Source organism: Zootoca vivipara, chromosome 8, assembly GCF_965207765.1.
Source record: "Zootoca vivipara chromosome 8, rZooViv2.hap1.1, whole genome shotgun sequence".
NCBI classification, from domain to species: domain Eukaryota; kingdom Metazoa; phylum Chordata; class Lepidosauria; order Squamata; family Lacertidae; genus Zootoca; species Zootoca vivipara.
The window spans coordinates 30,721,802-30,743,783 of NC_142591.1; the positions used below are offsets into that span (position 1 = coordinate 30,721,802).

The 21,982-nt window shown below is 44.8% G+C and overlaps 1 protein-coding gene across 1 annotated transcript; it reads left to right on the plus strand.

Moving 5' to 3' along the window:
• The first annotated feature begins 3,849 nt into the window (after positions 1 to 3,849).
• On the plus strand, positions 3,850 to 21,583 carry NRSN1 (neurensin 1). The gene is made up of 3 exons (XM_035125418.3): positions 3,850 to 3,941; positions 16,132 to 16,332; positions 19,446 to 21,583. The coding sequence occupies exons 2-3, from the start codon at positions 16,141 to 16,143 to the stop codon at positions 19,842 to 19,844; spliced, it is 591 nt and encodes a 196-aa protein (XP_034981309.1). The 5' UTR covers positions 3,850 to 3,941; positions 16,132 to 16,140; the 3' UTR covers positions 19,845 to 21,583.
• Positions 21,584 to 21,982: the final 399 nt, after the last annotated feature.

Consider the following 21,982-nt stretch of genomic DNA (forward strand, 5'->3'; position numbering starts at 1 on the left):
ACACTGTGGCTGCAGACCAAATCACCTGTCAGGAGAGCTGAGAGATTCAAGTGAGGGTCTTATGCCTTGTCAATCCCAGCAGGTATATAACAGGAAGACCGGCCTGTGGGCTGCCCAGGCCCATACATTGAAAGTGACAAACAAATTTTGATGAAGTTTTGGGTGATTTTGCTATGAGGAAGGCTGGGGGGGGGGACATTTTAGCCTTACTGTATTGGATGGTTGTAGTTTACTTCTTAATATGTATTTTTAAACTTACTTTTTAATGACAACATAAAGCGGATTCTAAAAGTGTCACACTGTCAGGTAATCATGATCATATTATTTACACTTCCCAGGCAATATAATCTGTAAACTCAAGGTGTTTGTTTTTTTAAGAATAATATTACAACTTCATTTTCCTAAGAAATAATGCTTATTCCACAAAAGGTTTACAAAGTTCAGCTATTGCAAAAGTTTTCCAGTGAATTTCATGCATTTTTAAAAGCCACCATTGTATTTAGAGAAATTGTGAATTGCAGAATTTTAAATACTTGGCATCATCCTTGTCTCCACTCAATTTTGTTTATAACACTCTTCCATTTTCTTCTAGTTGTGAGGGTGGGTGGTGGGTGGGGAGGGGCCTCACAAGTGGAGTAGCCTAGGGCATCTCTTCATCTAAATCCAGCCTTGCTTCCCAGCAAGGCCCTTGCCAAGAACTTCTGAATATTTTACCAAAACATTTTTAGCTCCTCATGAGTAATTTGACTGGAGGCAAAAGGATACTCTGAAAAAGTGTTTATTTCACAAAGGAACCTCACTTAGCATTGAGATATTGTCTTTGACACAGCAGTGCTGCTTTTCCAAAACAAACAGTCTTGAAAAGGGAAAAGGTCTTCCCATAAAAGGGCTGGATCTATACTGAGCATCATTAAAAGATGCTCTGCTGAAAGAGTTTCCCAATTGGGCTTCTTAAATTAATGTCACTAGCAGTCCACTACTGAGCAAGCTTACTCAGGAATAGGCAGCAGCGGAGCTTCATGCTCTGCCACCGGGGGCAGAGAGCAGGTGCGCTGCCCCCAGGGACGGGGCGCACGTTCTGGGGGAATGGCGTGGTGTGCGTTTTGGGGGCAGAATGCGCCACGTGCAGGGGTGGGGTGGGCGTGATGGGCGTTTTGAGGCAGGGCGTGCGTTTTGGGGCAGGGTGCGCCACGCGTTTGGGGGCAGGGCGGGCAGCTGCGATGCCGCCCCTGGGATTGCGGCACTCGGGGCGGCCCGTCCCCACCACCCCTATCTTCCTACGCCCCTAGGAATAGGCCCTACTGAGTTCCATGGGATTTACCTACCTTTCTAGTCTCACAGTCATAGAAGGCTATTCTTTGTCATACATTTTGGGAGATTCCAAAATTCCTTGACATACATGGGCACAATCGGGGAAGTGACATCCCTCCAGATATTGCTGGTCTCCAACTCCCAGCCAGCATGGCCAATGGTCAGGGATGATGGAAGCTGTAGTATAACAGCAGTTGAAGGGTGAGAGATTTCCCATGCCTATATAAGGGCAATAGTTATATAAGATGAACCCAACACATCACTGGAAGTTGAGTTTGTTTTAGGAAGCTCAGCCCATTGGTCTATCATGCTCAGTCTTGTCTACACTGATTAGCAGTGGCTTTCTGTGGTTTCAGAGAGGGATCTTTCCCAGCAATACCAGGAAATGCCAGAGACTGAAACTGGGACCTTCTAGATGCAAATGGTACACTTACTGTTACTGGTTACTGTTAATAGTGGCCATGCGTGGGAGGAGGAGATTAAGCAGGAGTGTGGGGGGGGTAACTCATTCTTTCCTTGCCACAGTCCCAATGAACAATTTTTTCAGGGAGAAAGAGTCAATGAAGCAGCCAGACTGCAATACTTTATGTGCCAGGTAGAACAGTTTTTATTCACCCAGGCCTTTGGAGTATAATTCTCTGAATATTTTAGTGCGGTGGGTGGGTAGGGTTGGATTTTCTGTTTTATGCATATGATATGATATGTGAGTATTACAGGTTGCTTTTATTTCTCTTATATATCCATTTTTAATCCTTGTTTTCATATATCGCTTTTGAGTTCTTTTTTAAAAAAAAAAAAGCAATTAATTAAGAACACCAACATTTCCTCCAGCTGCTGCTGGTTACCGGTAGGATGTTGCCAGTGATAGCTTCTGTCTGCCTTTAGAAGGGTGGTTTGTGGTGTTCCTCACTAGCAGGGCTTCACCAACAGTGGCAGAACTCTCCCACTGGTGGAGTCTAGCAGAACTGGTTAAGGCTGGGTGGAAAGACACCTCCATTCCTTGTAGATCCCCTCCAGGACATAGATCAAGGGTTTGGATTTCTCGGTTGCTCTCTGTACATCTACTGCTGGTAGAACTAGAAAAAGCCAACAGTTGCCTTGAGCTACAGTAGTCATCTGCTGCTCTTGAGGGCCATTGATGTTTCCCAGCTGCCAGGAAGCAGAGCAACCTGCCAGTTTGTTAGATGCAGTATGTGGCCAGTAGTGTCATATTTTCTTCTTTTGATTTACCTCTTCAGTCTGAGCAACTGATCTCTGTAAGAACATCTAAGGGGGCTTGTCCCAGAGCCTGCTTTATAGATTACACCTTGACGGCTGCCTCAGCTTACTTACCCCCAAAATTAGTAATACATGCTATGTACATATCTTCTTCTTCTTTCCAATCATGGTAATGGTAAGGATCACCTTTACTTTGGCAATGCATTGCCTATTATCCAAGTCCTGAATGGCTGGGGAGAGTGAAAGCAGGAAGTCCTTGGCTTATAGTAGAGTGGTATGGACTCTTTAAGACTCCAGATGTTGCATCTCACCAGAGACAAAAGAGAGGCCCTTGCAAGTGGTGCATGATTTTAAATTGTATTTTAAAGGGATGTTGTGGGGATTAAATGAGAAGGGGGAGAAGTATACCTGAAGGAGCATCTCCTCCCCCATCATTCAGCCCGGACACTGAGGTCCAGCTCCAAGGGCCTTTTGGCAGTTCCCTCACTGCAAAAAGTGAGGTTATAGGGAACCAGGCAGAGGGCCTTCTCAGTAGTGGTGCATGCCCTGTGGAACACCCTCCAACCAGATGTCAAGGAAATAAACAACTATTTGACTTTTAGAAGACATCTGAAGGCAGCCCTGTATAGGGAAGTTTTTAATGTTTGTTGTTTTATTGTGTTTTTAATATTCTGTTGAGAGCCGTGCAGAATGGCTGGGGAAACCTAGTCAGATGGGTGGGGTAAAAATAAATAAATAAATAAAAATAATAATAATTAAGAATGTATGCCACCTTGAGCTCCTTGGAGAAAAGGTGGACAATAACATAATGAATAATAATAATGTCGAAGGGCCCCTATAACGTGGAACCACTCATAACATATGTGACTAAAGGCTGGACGCCACAGCTGAATCTGGCCATCTGTCACGGATGCTTTAGCTGAGATTCCTGCACTGCCGGGGGTTGGGCTAGATGACCATTGTGGTCCCTCCAAACTACGATTCTATTATTCCTATGAACGCGGATCAGAAGAGCGAGCAACAGGCGGATCTCCTCCCAGCGCCTTCCTAACCGTGTTTACTCAGAAGTAAGTCGTTTCGAATTCAACGGGGCTTCCTCCCTGCTAAGTGAGATTAGGATTGTCTAGCCGCAGCCCCGTCCTTCAAGCGAGGCCTGCAGACCGAGGGCAGCCGAGAGCCCTGCTGAGCCGCTCGAGGAAGTGGCGGCGGCGGCTCCGGCTCCGCCTCCTGCGCAGCGCCCGGCGGCTCTCAGTGCGCAGGCACGGGTCGCGCCGAGCTCGCCGGGTGTGCATAATACGTGGCGTCTGAGGCTGGAGCGACGCACAGGCGAGAGATGGGAGCCGCGCGAGAGATCTGCGGCTAAACCAGCTGCATTTGCTCGCCCGGCAAGGAAGGTGGAGAAGGCGGATCAGGTAACCCAGAGCTTTCTCAGTTGCAGACTACTCGTTCGCTCCCGCCGCTTTCTTTGATTTTTTTTTTAAACCCTGCGCGTTACTTTCAAATCAAAACACAGAAAAGCCGGGCTTCTGGAGCAGATCTGGGTCCGCAAGGAAGGCAGGGAGCGAATAATCCGTTTTTGCAAAGTGTGCGTGTGCGTTTGAGCGGGTGCTCACTGCATGTTGCATACTCTGTCCTAGCATTTTTACAGAAGGAGAGCCATGTAGACACGGTGTTTGCAACTTGCGCGGCGAGTTTTAGTCCGGGGGGGGGGGGGAACCTCACCCTTCGCTAGAAGGCTTTAAAAAAAAACTTGCAGACTGCCCTTCCTTTTCTGGAGGAAGGCGTTGCGTTATGGTTGGGGCTCAAGGGGGAAAAGAGTCCCGAAATGGTTAGAAATGAAGGGTGCGCAAGAAGCAGTGGAGGAAAGTGGGTGAAAGTGTCCTCTCCCGTTGTTGTTTACTTGGCAGGTCGAAAGGGGAAGGTTCTTAAAAACGTTTTTTTAAAAACACCATAAGAAACGAATGGACGAGTTTGCAGGCTGGAGAGTGTCTGGGACGCTGAAACTGTTGCTTGGCTCGTTTATTGGCGTTCAGCACCTTGGAGAGCTCCCGCGCGGAACAGCGGGACAGCCGTGAAGGACACTAGCCGGCAAATGCCCCTGCTCGCCTAGCCTAGAGGCAGCTTTTGATTTATCTTGTGCCTTGCCTAAGAAATGTTCTCCAGCGATCTGATTGCACATTTTTAAACATTATTTTAACTGATTTTCATATTTACTTTTACATCGTGTGACCCTCCTTGAAACCTTAAGGTGCTGTATACATAAAAAATATTAGTATTGGTATTAATTTGATTTCTAATTATTATTAAACCTAACACCCCATACTCCATTTCCTTCCTTCTTCATAGGCAATAATTCATTGGCTCTCATGTTCCATGTATTTTAAGCCTGTAACATTGCATCCCCAACCCCAACCCCCATTTTTCAGTCCTGGTTCTGTGGGTTAGACACCAAAGGAAACTGTAGCCTTCTGTTATTATTGTTGTTGTTGTTTAGTTGTTTAGTCGTGTCCAACTCTTCGTGGCCCCATGGACCATAGCACGCCAGGCACTCCTGTCTTCCACTGCCTCCCGCAGTTTGGTTAGACTCATGTTGGTAGCTTCGAGAACACTGTACAACCATCTCATCCTCTCGTCCCCTTCTCTTTGGGCCCTCCATCTTTCCCAACATCAGGGTCTTTTCCAGGGAGTCTTCTCTTAGTCTGCCAATCAAAGGAAAATCATTTTATTGACAATGAAGCTTACTGACTTTTTCTTTATTGCGTGTGTCCCTCAAAACATGGCTTGCATTTATAATTTATTGGTAATCATCTTAGTAACTTGTCAAAGAAGTGTTCAACAATGACCTGCCAATCCATTGGGGGGGACCTTTAAAGAGGATTGAGAGGCAGAGAAGAGGATATGAAATCCTATAGAGGATTTCCCACCTCCCACAATGGTTTGTTGGGGTGCTACTGTAAACAACAGATTGTTGCATAAGCTGATGGCAAAATGTTTGTGGCAGGTGTTAAGATGGCTTCACACAAAGAGTTAAGCATGTGGCTTCTAAAGACTTATGGCCCTCAGGCTAATTTTAGTGGGCTTCCAGATGCTGCAGGCCCACAATTGCTCTCTGGATCACCCCTCTGGGAATTACTTGAGGAAATGGACAAAGCCAAAAAGATGAGAGAGAGAGAGAGAGAGAGAGAGAGAGAGAGAGAGAGAGAGAGAGAGAGAGAGAGAGAGCTATGCAATGCTACAAATGGCATCCACTTTTCCCTCAGGTCATGCCCACCGCTGGCATGCAGCTCCCTACAAATTACCTTTGAGGTAAAAGAGAAAAGGGGGGCTTCCTCACCCCTTGCCCTAAATGTCTCATTCAAGTGGGTGTTTGACTACTTGCCACTCATCAGGTCTTATCCAGATCACTGTTCGGAGAGATGCATGTGATTCCTCAGGTGTTGCAGGGGATCCAGATGTTCTTCCTTTGAAGAAGTGTAGTTGTTGTAGGACACTGCATTTTCCCAGTGTAAAACACAGCGTGCTGAGGGAAATGTGATCAGCACCGTAAGCACTTCCTCTATGATAGTGACTGCTGTAGAGGATGTGGCAGCACAAATAAGCACGGGCATCAGAAGCGGTAGTCAGCCTTCAAGGCCTATCCAAATTCATCTTACTTTGTTAGATGTTGTTCTCTCCCTGTAACAGCAGAGTGCATAAGCACTCAAACTTGTGGAGACTTGCAAGGTTTCTGTCCCCGCTGAATCAGCAACAATAATTCCCTGCCATTTTTGAAACCATTTCCTGTGCTCTTAAGGCTGTATCCTCTCCCTCTCCAGTGCAAAAAAGGACAGCCTGCCAATGCTTTCTTTAAAAAAGAAAATCTCAGAAAAATATTCCCCTCTCACTTGCTCTACTTGTATATTATCTTTGAAGGTAGCATTCTATGGATTATCTGTTTCATGTCAGTGAAGGTCATCTGAACACCTAGCCATTTGTTAAGGGTGAAGGGGTGAATATGCCCTGGGTTGTGGCATTAGGGTGACTGCTGTCTTCACATAAGGCATGTGGGTTAACATAATTAAAGTCAATCTTACTTTTTAGCTTAAAAAATGAGAAAGTAACAAGTTATTGCAATTTTCATATTATCTGTAAGTATAACAACAAACAAGAACTAATATTTTTCTCAAGGACTGCTTCTATACAATAGATTTTTCTAGTTTTATTATAGCAACAACATATAGATGAATTATAATCACTCTGTGTGAGATATATGCTGCATGCAAACTTCTGAACAGTAAAGAGTTCTTACAAAAAGACTCATATTAAGTTCAGAAACTAGAAACTTTTAAACAGCTGACTGGTCCACAGTTATCAATTCCCTCTTCTATTTTGTGGGAGTAAAAATTACTATAACAGAATCTTCTGTTTAGAAAGGTGGTCTTTGTACACAGATGTGCTCATCCAAAATTGGCTAAATTTTATGTAACGGTGGGCACAGCAATACTATCCTTAGGAAGAAGAAGACTATGGTAGAGCAGGCACCTCACCCATTGCCCTACTGGCTTACTAAAGCCAGGGTGGGAGGAAGGAGACAGGGTGTTTAGTTTTCCCTCCTGTTGACTTCAGTGGGAGTGAAATGCCTACCTTAGACCATGGGTTGGTGCAATTTTCATCTAATTTTGTGGGTGTTTTGTGGTTAATGAGTGGGCTTTGGATCCTGCAGATTCAAGGTCACTCCTGACATGCTGCCCTGGGAAACCGCATTTGTGGCCCCTTACTGACCCCAGAACACCAGTGTCAGGCAACTGCACCAGCAGAACTTCTCATGGGCATACCAGGGAAGGTTCCAGCAGCATAGACCCTCCACACTTGCACAGTTTCCTAAAGCCCCCCCCCCAACCAGACCACATTTAGCTGTAGGATTGCAGTCAATATTCTATTTTGAGTTGCACCTCAAGCCAGAGTTCTTTTGCATCTGCATCTGTTCTGCTTGGGGGGGAGGGGGATCATTTTATGAAATACTGATGGGGACCAGGAAATGATCTAAAAAGAGCTCTAATGTGTTCACGTTTCCCTGGACTGATTGAGACAAGCATCACTATTTTTCTTCTGTTAGGTTACTGGTTCACATTATATTGGTACATACTCTCAAGTTACTCATGAAAATATAATGGAATAGATTAAAGATTCATTCAGTACTTTTTGCAAGCATGTTCTCGACATTTAATCTATCTATTCACAAATCTGATCACACCTGCAATGTGCTGCTGGAGTGTAATAACGCTCAAAATCCACGCAAGGCAGCCTTTGCCATGGCAACAGAAGTTGCTAAGGGATTACCTACCAGGCAGCTGCATGTTCCAAAGATCTGATTGTACATTTTCTTTGTTTCTCGATGATCTCACTCATTAGCTATTCTGCTGTGAAAAGTTTTGGTGTCGGCTACAACTTGCCGGATAAGTTAAATCTTATAACTAAAGGACCAATGTAACTTACCATCCTTAAACGATCTTAGAGATTTGTATTTTATCCAACAATCAATTAGATGCAAGCAAATAATACATCATTTATCAACATTTATTTTGTAAAAATAGAAGTCTTCCAATGCCTTCTTTTTCCATCGTTAGTGTGGGTTATTTTTGCTCTGCTTCATCCTTTCGGATAACATACTTTTGTCCTTCTTTTTCCATCGTTAGTGTGGGTTATTTTTGCTCTGCTTCATCCTTTCGGATAACATACTTTTGTGATGACAGTTGTCTGCTGTTTTGTGCCCAGAGCATAAGAGAAACAAGTTTCATAAATGATGCCATCCATGAGACTAGATGGTCTCTGAGATCCCACACAACTCGATTCTATGGGAAAACTTGTATAGTTTACATCAGGCATCCCCAAACTTCAGCCCTCCAGATGTTTTGGACTACAATTCCCATCATCCCTGACCACTGGTCCTGTTAGCTAGGGATCATGGGAGTTGTAGGCCAAAGCATCTGGAGGGCTGCAGTTTGGGGATGCCTGGTTTACATTAAAACTTCGGGGAGGGGGGGCTTGCTGAAAACAGCCCTCCCCCACTTGGTGCCCTCCTGGTGTTGAACTACAGCTCTCTCATAATCCCTGAAGATTGGCCATGCTGGCTGGGGCAGATGAGAGTTGGAGTCTAACAACATCTGGAGTGCATCATGTTGGGGAAGGCAGACTTAAGGCATGAGTGAAACCATTCACAGGGATTTTGCTGGTAATTCTGTTTTCCCAGTCCCAGCCAAAGTGTTTTTGGAGAAAATCCTCTTGCAGTTCAAACTTGGTCCATTGCTTTGTAAACATTCTACACCAGCCTGGCCACAAACAGGAGCAGGCAGGTAGCATGTGCTGGAGTTGCAGTACTTCGGATAGCTCCACACTTGGAGTTCACCACATCTGGAATTCAACTGAAGCCTTCTGTCCTCCTTGGGAGAGACTACACCTGCAAGGTTCAGCCCCGCATTCCTGAAGAGCACCAAGTACTAGGGCAAAACTTTATATCACAATAACTGCTTCACTGGCAATCAGGCATGTGGTTCAGTGGTTTTTAACAGTAAAGGCAGGGTGTGTGCACAATTTTTCTCAAGACCACAACACACAGGGGAGGAATTTAATCAGCCATGATTCTGATTTAAAAAGCTGTAGTTATTGACAGGTAAGGAAGGTTACCATTGGTGCCAGTGGGAGTCTTTTCCTTGTCATTAATTGTAGCGTGGGAGGTGATTTTCACTGGGATCACAGCTGGGGACAGAAGGCTTGCCTCTAACTTCCCTGTGTGCTGCAGTCCCCATTAATATTGAGATCTCACACACCTGCTATTAAATAAACAAAAACTGCTAACGTGTTTGCCAGTGATGCATGCAGTATTACTTAAAGTGGTAGCTTTCTGGCTGGGAGCTCAGTTCTTGCCTATCATTCAGCACCTGCCTTGTGTGCTGCCTACCTTGGCAAGCAGTCACTTGTCAACTGCAGTGCCTGATGTAAATGGTGCTAGTCTTTCAGTGGGTTCTGTCTCTAGAAATCCCGGTTTGGGAGTCTGGGACTCAAGGGACTCGGTGCCAGGGCCTGGGCCTTGGTTCAACACCTGTGGGGCTTGCATTCTTGATCAAGCTGCATCCTCCTCCTCCTCCTCCTCGAGTCTTGACTGCTGTGTAAAGTCAGTAAACTTTCTGTTTAATCATGCTACTCATGTGCTTTTTCTTGTGGCCGCACTGCATCATGGAATTGTAGTGTTAAAGCCATAAACCCTTACAGCCTCCAGTGTAGTAAGGGCAATCTGCACGCAGATGCAGGCTTTTGGGTGCATGACCTGGTGAACTAGGAAATGCACATGCAAAAAGATGTTGACACACATGGATTCCAGCAGTGGGTGCGGATCCCACAACTGGGCCAGCATGCATAGTTTCTGACATGCAGTTGAGGCTGGTTAGGTGGAGGCCAGTAATGGACACTGCTGCTGAGCTAAAAAACCAAGAGACTTTCCCACCCTTTTTAGTGAGCAGCTGTTGGGGGCAGTGAAGGCAAGGTATGGCTCACACAGCTGGCACACTACTGCATGAGCCCTACTACTCTCCACCTATTCATCCACAGCTGGTGAATGTGTAGGAGTGCCCCACATAGATATGGGCTGATGATGTCACCTGCCTGTGGTTGGTTCTGCTTGTCATTCACAAGCAGAGGATGTGAGTCACCCCAAGGCTTGGCTGTCTCTAACAAATGCCCACCAGTGGGGATGTGGGCCACTGTTTAGCGGTGATTTTCCTCAACTGCTTTCTGACTCATGGCTGCCACTTCAAGCATTAGACTGGGAATACATGCAATGCGAAACAGATGTGTGTTGCTGTGGGTTTTTTGACAGCATCGGCATCTGTTTCGAAAGAGGGGGAACAGGAAATTGAAAACAAAACAAAAAGGCAACAAGTAAAGGAATGACAAGAGAATGGATGGAAGGAAAAAGGAGGGCAATGTGACCTTCTCAATTAATTAACTAATTGCAAGGATGTTCCAACTGGCCTAGATTGATGAGACAGTGGGGAATATCTTTACAATCAGAAGACTTAAAACTGGTGCAGCTGTGGTCGCATTCTGACTGCGTTGGTTTTTGTTACATTTCCTGTTGTCATTTACAATTACTATTGTAAATTAGAGCTGTGAGCCAAAGAAGTGATGGACACTTGGGTGAGGAGCATATTGAGCCATCAAGAGCTCCACCAGGTGTTTCTGCTGTGGTACGCCCCATGGTTGAAGAGACAAACGTTGGTTTGGAATAATATGTGGCTTATCTCTTCAGCAGGAAAGACTGCTGCAGCAGAAACCAGCAGCATAGTTGGAAAATTCTACCGTACTCTCTACAGCTCAACACTTCTTTGGATTGTAGCTGGAGTCAGTTGACACTGACAAAAGTGGCTTAATGTTGCCCGAATAATTATAGTGCATCATTGTTGTTGCTGTTTTCATCATCAGTTCTAATAGACTGAAACAAATTTAAAAGCTCAAGGAAGCAAAGACTTCACCTGGCTACTAGTCACAATGGAGGGCTATGTTCTGCCTACACAAAGCATGGAGTCAGTGCTGTTTCCATGGTCAGTGGCAGTAATGTTTTTGAATAGCAGTTGCTGGAAACTGATGAGAGTTGGACTCCTACAACATCTGGAAGCCACAGGTCCCCCGCTCCTCTCTTAGATGATGCCTAATTTCCCATGTTTGCACCTTCTAATGAGAACATCCACGGTGCATCTACTCACAGTATTGGGCCACAAATGGTGTAACATTGCTGCTCATGTCATCCTTTAAGTCAGGCATGGGGAAACTTTGGATCCTCCCAAGTGATGCTGAACTCCTGTCATATCTATCCATTGTGCACATGAAATTATCATGCTTAAAATAAATAAAAAATTAGTTGTTTCTCTCCCTGGTATAACAACTGCTACACTCTTTGGGGGTTCCAAGGTATTGGAATCCCTTGAGTGCTCATGACAAAGAAATAGTCGTGTGTGTTTTACAGCAGGAAAACAAACTTTCGTAAAGAATTGGCATTCCTCAACCAGTAGGAGAAATACCACCTAGCAGGTAGCCAGAATAGTACGTAATGTACTTTAGCCTGAAACCTTGAAAGAATTTAATCCGAGGGATTTGGGGGTTGTTGTCATAGTGATGGAAATATCAGCAGCAGTCAGTCTGTGCCCACTTCTGTGACTTCTGTCTGATTTCTATATCGTTTAAATAGGAAGGTTGACGCTCTTCTCCATCACAGGTAATGTATGCAGAGCTGCTGTTCTGTAGCTGGCTGCTAGAATGAATGACTTGACAGGAAAAGGACATGAAACCTTATCCACTATAAGAAATTAAATTTAGAAACAGGAGTTGTGGAGAAGAAATCTTGCTTTAGATCAAAGTGTCTCAATGAGTTTCATAAAAGGAAATCACACGCTATTTTTAGGATGCCAGGTAAATTTATTCAGTGCTGATCTTACTCACACTTTCCGATTCATATAATCCTACTAAATGCATCACAGGGAGAAAAGTCAAGCTCTGCAGCAGAAGCTTCTGGCTGGCACTCAGCCATTGCTAATGGTATAGTATATTATAACAGCTGTATGGTGCTGCAACTACAATAATTTCCGCAGTGTTACCTCTGAGTTCCGCATGGATTAACGTAAGTAGCTTTAAAAAAACAGAATATTTTATTTATTGATAGGCAAGTTGGTTCAACCTTTTAAGGACTATTTGGTGCTACTGATTATTGGCAACAGTTATGGGAAATTGTCTCTTAAGCAAAGGCCTATTTCATAGGGCTGGTCATTCTCTTGGGTCATTCTGCTGTAGCATGAGTCTATGATCAAAGGCAGTAAGCTAGCCAATTCAAAATCTTTCTGGGCAGGGGCTGTGAACAGAGCCAGCGAGGGATGTCAAGCTCTTTACGAAGGTGAGAAATTATGAACATTGGTCTGAGCCAGACCAAAGCTTAGTAATGTCTCCTCTGCTCATGTTCCACGACATTAGGCAGAGATCCTTCCCAGTCTTGCTATCCAATTAGCCAGAGACCTCACAAATCATACACACTGCTTCTGAGCTACACCCTTACCCTTTAAGAGTACATTCAAGAGACAGGGTGCTCTTGGTGTTATGTGTAGATACAGGGGGGAAATCAACTTGGGTGGGGACTTGCAGACTAAGGGTCAAACAGACATGATGTAGACCTTGGTAAAAGGTGCTTAGCCATAAAAAAATATTCTGTGCTCACTGTGTTACATTTAACTGCACTTAAATCATGCGTTCTCCTTCATGGATCACTGCCTTGTTGTGGCGAAGGGGCTTGAACAACTCAGAAAAGCTATGAGCTATGCCGTGCAGGGCCACCCAAGATGGACAGGTCATAGTGGAGAGTTTTGACTAAACGTGATCCACCTGGAGCAGGAACTGGCAAGCCACTCCAGTATCCCTGCCAAGAAAACTCCATGGACAAAGACAACAGGCATATAAAAGTTATGACACTGGAAGGTGAGCCCCTCAGGTCGGAAGACGTCCAACATGCTACTGCAAAGGACAAGTACAAGTAGATTCAGAGCTGATGAAGTGGCTGGGCCAAAACAGAAAGGTCGCTCAGTTGCAGATATGCCTGGAAGCGAAAGGAAATTCCAATACTATAAAGAAAAATATTGCATAGGAACTTGGAATGTAAGAACCGTGAACCTTGGTAAGCTGGATGTGGTAAAAAATGAGATGGCAAGAATAAATTTTGACATCCTGGGCATCAGTGAACTAAAATGGACGGGAATGGGTGAATTCACTTTGGATGACCATCATATCTACTACTGTGGGCAAGAATCCCGTAAAAGAAATGGAGTGGTCCTCATAGTTAACAAAAGAGTGGCGAAAGTTGTACTGGGATGCAATCTCAAAAATGGTAGAATGATCTCGATATGAATCCAAGGCAGACCTTTTAACATCACAGTAATCCAAGTTTACAACACCTTCTAGAAATAACACCAAAGAAGGATGTTCTTCTCATTATAGGGGATTGGAATGCTAAAGTTGGGAGTCAAGCGATAAAAGGAACAACTGGCAAGTTTGGCCTTGGAGTTCAAAACAAAGCAGGGCAAAGGCTAATAGAGTTCCGTCAAGAGAACAAGCTGGTCATCACAAACACTCTTCCAACAACACAAGAGACGACTCCACACATGGACATCACCAGATGAGCAGCATCGAAATCAGATTGATTATATTCTCTGCCGCCAAAGATGGAGAAGTTCTATACAGTCAGCAAAAACAAGACCTGGAGCTAACTGTGGCTCAGATCATCAGCTTCTTATAGGAAAATTCCAGCTTAAACTGAAGAAAGTCGGAAAAACCAATGGGCCAGTAAGACACAATCTAAATCAATTCCCTTATGAATACACAGTGGAAGTGAAGAACAGAATTTGATTTGTATCAAACCTATCCATTCTTAAGGAAATCAGCCCTGAGTGCTCACTGGAAGGACAGATCCTGAAGTTGAGGTTCCAATACTTTGAGGTTCCAATACTCATGAGAAGTGAAGACTCCCTGGAAAAGACCCTGATGTTGGGAAAGATTGAGGGCACTAGGAGAAGGGGATAACAGAGGACGAGATGGTTGGACAGTGTTCTCGAAGCTACCAACATGAGTCTGACCAAACTGCGGGAGGCAGTGGAAGACAGGAGTGCCTGGCGTGCTCTGGTCCATGGGGTCATGAAGAGTCGGACACAACTTAACGACTAAACAACAACAAATCATGCATTGGCCCATCCATGTGTGGCAATAGTGTCATTGGTGTGCCTGTTCGGATTACTGATCACTAGTAGGCTAACTTCACCTGAAAACTGGCCAATGCACTTGTATGCTTATACAGGCAAGTGTTTACTCATGTTCTGCATCACATCTATGGTGAAAGAAAGGCAGGCTATAAATCCTGCCTGCATATTATAGCTGCCATGGGAAGGGCGGTGTTACCACATGTCTGTTTTTGCATCCTGATTCACTATGGACTCAGTTAGATTTCTCCATACCACACCAAACCTTTTTTAAATAAAAAAAATGTTTTGATAGGTGCCATGCTAGGTATCATGCTAGGTATCATGGCAACATATTCCTGTTAAATAAACCTTTTTGTGGCTAGCCAAACTTCTTGGAGATTTACCTTTTTCTGAGTTGTTGAAGGCAACAGGGATGGTGTATAAACAGATTGCCACTGGTCCTGCTTCCTGTCCAGTCCTCCCAGCATTGCACACTGGCTTTGCAAAGGACTCTGCTGTGCCAGCCCATCATCCAGGTTGTGTCTGGCCCCAAACACAATGCCACCTCTTGCTGAAGTGGGTAGATCCAGTATTGAACATAAAGGTAAAGGTAAAGGGACCCCTGATCATTACGTCCAGTCGTGACCGACTCTGGGGAGTCGCATTATTGGCCGAGGGAGCCGGTGTACAGCTTCCAGGTCATGTGGCCAGCATGACAAAGCCGCTTCCGGCGAACCAGAGCAGCACACGGAAACGCCGTTTACCTTCCTGCTGTAGCGATACCTATTTATCTACAGTGGTACCTCTACTTACGAATTTAATGCGTTCCGAACTCACATTTGTAAGTTGAAAAAAATTGTAAGTCGAATCCCATAGGAATGCATTGGGAGAAAAAAACCGTAAGATAAAGCAACCCTATCTAAAAATTCGTAAGTAGAAAAAATCCTATCTAAAATGTATCCAAGATGGTGGACGGAGCTCCATTCGTAAGTAGAAACATTCATAAGTAGAGTTATTCGTAAGTAGAGGTACCACTGTACTTGCACTTTGACATGCTTTCAAACTGCTAGGTTGGCAGGAGCTGGGACCGAGCAACGGGAGCTCACCCCCCCCCCGCCGGCCTTCTGATCAGCAAGCCCTAGGCTCTGTGGTTTAACCCACAGCGTCACCTCCGTCCCAGCAGTATTGAACATAGGGCCCACCTAATATTGAGTCAGATCATTGTTCTATCTAGCCCAGTATTGTTACTTGATCCGAGAGTCTCCAGCAATAGCATTACCCAGCTTTTCCACCTGAAATCCTTTCAACTGTAGCTCACAGCAACTGAACCTGATATTTTCTGTTGGAGCTGTATCATTGATTTGTGAATCCTCTTTGCGGGAGCAATTGTTTATATGGCAGACCCATTGTCAAACTTTTCTGGGGGGTTTTAACAGCACACTTTCAGCCACCTGGCCCTTCCAGCTTTCTGTTAATGCATTTCCGTGTGTGTGGTATATGAGAGGAAATCCCCCTTATCCTTTGAGTCTCTGTGCAGCAATTGGTCAACCTAAACTCATCCCAGCCTTTTCTATGGTTGTGCTCTCCGCTGTCAATGCATTCTGAGCACCTCCAACGGGAGATGGATAGTTTTAACCCGAGGTGCTTGGTTTTGTACTGACGCTTTCATTGTAAAATGTTAAGGGGAAAACTACTATGATCAGGACCCCTGAAGGGTCTGATCATACAATTGCCTGGAGGGTTTTCTTCATGAGATCTCTTCCCTATCAAAATGTCACCTCTATTTTTACTTTGCTTTCCTGCGAGCTGTGCCATGCCTCTGTGGTACTCCATTGTCTGACCTTTTTCATTGCAGGGGAGAAGGATGAGTGCTTATGCTGACATCTGTGCATCCAAGCAGGCGCAACAGGGTACCCCGGAAGGAGGCTACCAGCGCTATGGAGTTCGCTCTTACCTGCATCAGTTTTATGAGGACTGCACAGCATCCATTTGGGAGTATGATGATGATTTTCAGATCCAGAGATCACCAAGCAGGTGGAGCTCTGCATTCTGGAAGGTAACAGCTACCCAATATTTCTCCTGCAGCAGGTCTGCATCAACTATGACCTTAAAAGCCAGGTGGAGCCTCATCAAACATGTATTGTGGCCTTCCAGATGCCAGATGTTTTTGCAGTTCCAGGCAGGCAGCAAACAAGAACATTTTCTGAGCCCCTCTTTGGCTGCCATTGCCCTAGTACAGGGTCCCCAAACTACGGTCCGCGGGCCAGATGCGGCCCAATTGGCCTCCCAATCCGGCCCGCGACGACCCCCGCCGCCCGCTGCTGCCGCCCGCTCTTACGGCGCACAGCGCGGCGGCGCACTTCCAGATCGGAAAAAAGCGCCGAAAATCGTTTGTGTGCATGCGTATGGGCCTCTCCCGACCCAGAAGAGGTCATTTCCAGTGCACTTCCGGGTCGGGGGGAGGCCCATACGCATGCGCACAAACGATTTTCGGTGATTTTTCCAACCTGGAACGCACCACCGCGCCAGTATGTGTGTGTGCGGACGCGCACTCCCCCACCCTCCGACCCGCTGCGCGCGCACTCCCCTACCCTCCGGCCCAAAGCCACGTAAGTCTGAGGACCCCTGCCCTAGTAGAAGAGCTGCATTGTAGTGTCAGTATATTGTAATGAGGGAGAGTACTCTGGAGTGTTAGAATTGTGGAAACAAACAGACCATATTTTCACTGACCAAAGCAGGTCCAGATTTTCAGAATTAATTGATCCAAATTCAGCTTTTTATCTCTTCAGGCTATAATAATAATAATCATAGAATCATAGAATCATAGAGTTGGAAGAGACCACAAGGGTCATCCAGTCCAACCCCCTGCCAAGCAGGAAACACCATCAAAGCATTCTTGACATACGGCTGTCAAGCCTCTGCTTAAAGACCTCCAAAGAAGGAGACTCCACCACACTTCTTGGCAGCAAATTCCACTGTCAAACAGCTCTTACTGTCAGGAAGTTCTTCCTAATGTTTAGGTGGAATCTTCTTTCTTGAAGTTTGAATCCATTGCTCCGTGTCCGCTTCTCTGGAGCAGCAGAAAACAACCTTTCTCCCTCCTCTATATGACATCCTTTTATATATTTGAACATGGCTATCATATCACCCCTTAACCTTCTCTTCTCCAGGCTAAACATACCCAGCTCCCTAAGCCGTTCCTCATAAGGCATTGTTTCCAGGCCTTTGACCATTTTGGTTGCCCTCTTCTGGACACGTTCCAGCTTGTCAGTATCCTTCTTGAACTGTGGTGCCCAGAACTGGACACAGTACTCCAGGTGAGGTCTGACCAGAGCAGAATACAGTGGTACTATTACTTCCCTAGATCTAGATGCTATACTCCTATTGATGCAGCCCAGAATTGCATTGGCTTTTTTAGCTGCTGCATCACACTGCTGACTCATGTCAAGTCTGTGGTCTACCAAGACTCCTAGGTCCTTTTCACATGTACTGCTCTCAAGCCAGGTGTCACCCATCCTGTATTTGTGCCTTTCAATTTTTTTGCCCAAGTGTAGTACTTTACATTTCTCCTTGTTAAAATTCATCTTGTTTGCTTTGGCCCAATTGTCTAATCTGTTAAGGTCATTTTGAAGTGTGATCCTGTCCTCTGGGGTATTAGCCACCCCTCCCAATTTGGTGTCGTCTGCAAACTTGCTCAGGATGCCCTCAAGCCCATCATCCAAGTCATTGATAAAGATGTTGGATAAGACTGGGCCCAAGACAGAACCCTGTGGCACCCCACTAGTCACTACTCTCCAGGATGAGGAGGAGCCATTGATGAGCAATAAAATGAAGGATATGCATAGTTAACATATTATAATTAAATGCAATCAAACCATTCCACTCGGTTCCATTCCCCCCATATTACATAGCTACATTCAGAATGAGTTCAATTCAGAATCACAGAGCTGGGAGGGACCATCTAATCCAGCCCCCTGCAATGCAGGAACCTTTTTGCCCAAGAAGGAACTCGAACCCAAGACCTTGAGCAGGCATCCCCAAACTGCGGCCCTCCAGATGTTTTTGCCTACAACTCCCATGATCCCTAGCTAACAGGACCAGTAGTCGGGGAAGATGGAAATTGTAGTCCAAAACATCTGGAGGGCCGAAGTCTGGGGATGCCTGACCTTGAGCTTAAGAGTCTCATGCTCTACTAAGACACTTTTTCCCAAGTTCATACACACGTATGCATCACACCCCAAGAAACTTACTTTGAATTTATTGGCACGTCTAATTTTTCAAAGGTAATATTTTTCTGTGTGTGCCTTGTGCTCAAATACTGTTGATGTTACAGGAGCTTAGGTATCTGTCCCTATGCACTGGGTTGCGGCCTTCATGCATATCTTATATTATTCATCCATGTAACAAATTATGGCATAGATTATTCCCCATTTTACAGATAAAGAACTGAGTATTCAATAGATCCACATTTGGAGGAATTTGACTACCGGTCCTCCAAATTCAAAATTTCACTTAAGCTTAAGGTGATAAAAATAATAGAAAAATTTATGGGCTTCAGCAAGTCTTGCCTATAATATCTGGGTAGAGGGAAATTAATGCCATGAGAACAATGATGAGTGGGTCAAATGTCTGCCATTTTGAATTATAGAGTTGGAAGAGACCACAAGGGCCATCCAGTCCAACCCCCTGCCAAGCAGGAAACACCATCAAAGCATTTTTGACATATGCCTGTCAAGACTCTGCCCTATTTGGTAAATTCTGGGGTCACAGGAGACAGGTGACTGCCATTTCCCTTGCAATGTCCATTTCCTCTCCCAAAGTTGTGTTTCAGATCCCATTTCTCAGGAACCCACATATTTCTAAGCCTACGGATTTATTTATGGACACGCACATTTCCTATTTCTGCCCCACATCCCTGCTGAATTTCCACTGTCTTTGTATCCATTGACTGCGTGCAGATGCTGTTAAGGTTGTGAAAAATCATCTGCCGACTCGAATTCGACATGACAGAAGCCTCCAGGGGCTCACGATGGCACTGCACGTTTCATTGGTGTGATGGCAGGTGTCAGTGACATGCCACGTAGATTTAATAGCTAAGACTGGAAACAATAAAGCAAAAAACTGCCGCCACGTCTTTGCTGATTTCTGAATCTTCTTTTTGTCTTCTAGGTCGGACTCATCTCGGGGACGGTGTTTATGCTGACAGGGGTCATCGTTCTCGTCGTAGGTTTTCTTGTGCCGCCCAAAATCGAAGCCCTGGGAGTAGAAGATTTTGTGGTGGTGGATACCCGTGCCGTGCAGTTCAACAGAGCCCTTGACATATGCAAGTTGGCCGGAGCAATATTGTTCTGCATCGGAGGAACCACAATGGCGGCCTGCTTGCTGGCATCTGCGTTTGCTAAAAGCTACTCCAAAGAAGAAAGGTACCTGCAGCAGAAATTTAAAGAGAGAATTGCAGACATCAGAGCCCATGCGCACCCCGTCACCAAAGCCCCGGCGCCTGGAGAATCCAAGATACCCGTCACGTTGTCCAAAGTTCAAAATGTCCAGCCGTTATCTGAAACCTGATGTTTGTTTTTCTCTTTCCTGACATACCCATCTTGTGAATTTGAAAAGGTCAGCTTTGGCCTGTGTATCAATCTGTGTTTCCCATGCAGTGTAACTGCAGCCAGTGGGGAAAGGAGCAGATTGGGAAGGAGGTGGAAATGGCTTGAAGGGGGCGGTTCAGCCACCAGTGGCTTGAGCAAAGCATTCATGTACGAGTTGTTCTCTCATTTTTAATAGTTGCATTGAACCCTTGCAAAGCACCAATTGATTGCCCTTCCCTTTAAATTTGTCACACATTTCGTGCTGCTTCCAGTTAATTCCAGTTAATTCCAGTTGATTCCTGTTTTATCGTGGACGGCTTCAAGTTATCTTCTCTTGGCTCTATAGCCAAAGTCCAACAAAACGAAATTGGAGAGAACCGTCATGCAAACAACGGGATCAGCTTTCTCATTTCCACCATGTGTGCTTGTACTACTGGGGAAGAAAGTTGTCTTGCAAACCAAAAGGCAGCTTTTCTCTTTAGCAGCATGAGCTGCTGTGGTGGGAATAATAAAGGGAGCCAGCCAATGCCCTCACTTGATCATTTGTTTGTTTTTAAATAGAAATGGCAGATCATTAACATGATATTCCATATTTTGCCAGTCCTGTTATAGAAGAGTTACAATAAGCCCTTCTTTATAAAGAAATCCATCCATTACTGTCATCTGAAGAGCAGCCTTTAGAGTCTACCAGTGAAATCCACTGAGCAGGGCTTTGTTCCATGTAAGTGTCTACCAGACTGCAGTCACTAGAATCCCATGCATTCTTGTAGCAACCTTATGGTGAGAGGTATGGTTCTCTAACCATCAGACGTTGCACTTCTCAGTATTATGATTGAAAAATATCCTGTTCTGAGCTGAGCCCCAAATTTAACACCTTCTTTTTCTGGGAAGTGCAATTTTGAAAGTTGCCATTTTAAAAAAGAAGAAAACTTTTGTGTAGAAGTGTATACCAAGTTAACCCACCTGCAGGTCTGGTCTCAAGTTTTCAGTAGGGGGGGGGAATGTAACTGAGGCTGTTTTTCCATACAGCGTGCGCATTTCGCAGTGGTACAAGATAAGAACAGTAAAAGCCCAGTTCTGTGCTTCATGTACTGTGCACTGTAGTGTGTGCACAGAGCTCTTGAAGTGTGCACAGAGTTCCTGGGCACATGAAGAAGACCTTTTACTTCAATGGTGGGAGCAAATGTATACACACAAAGGAATACATGTGTAGATCTGCTCCCTTTGTTGAAAAGGGCATCAAAGACCCTCTGCCTGCAGCAATTTCTGGACTGGGGAAGCCACGGGGCAAGTTCCTCCATGTTGTTGCCTAACTTCCATGAATTCCAATAGGATTTGTGCAGGAACATTTCCTGGTGAATCATGCATATTTTTTTAAGCTAAGATATTCTTCACTCCTTTAATCCGATTGCCTGAAAGAAACCATTAAATGTGATGCTTCTATTTTTCTAGATAATAGAAAGAGCTTATCCTTAATCATAGTACAGTACAGTTGTCTTGATGCTTACCTACAGATTTGTCCTTTCCACTAAAGATATAAATCATCTTTGTCTCTCTCTTTGTCTCTCTCTCTCTATAAAATTCTCCTCCTTTTATTCTATGGATCTAAAACAAGACTATGTAAAGAGATGTGACCTTTATATTCTTTGACAATATGTGCCCACCTTATAGTTCTGTCTATTTTTTTCAATGGATTAAATAAAATTATTAAGAACTGGTGCTGTTGATGGGAAATGTTTCCTTTCAAAATATCAAGTGGGCATAAGGAGCTGGTTGGCCCAGCACAGAGACGGGGAACCTACAGCTCTCCCATCAGCCCCAGTCAGCATAGGTCAGGGAGAGAGAACTCACAACGTAACACCGGCAGTGTAACCCCATTTCTGGGACAAGGGTTCATGACCCTTTTGCCAACCAGTCAAACAGAGGGGCCAGGAAATACAACAATGATTGACAGACACAGACACTTTCCTTTAACCCTGCCATAGGGCTTACGTTTAAGAAATGTTTTCGTTTACAAGTTGCATCTATGACAAAGTTATGTGAAGTAGTTGTTTGGGCAACAGATGATGTCAAGGGCATCATGTTCCTACCTTCAGTTTAGGTACCATATATATATAT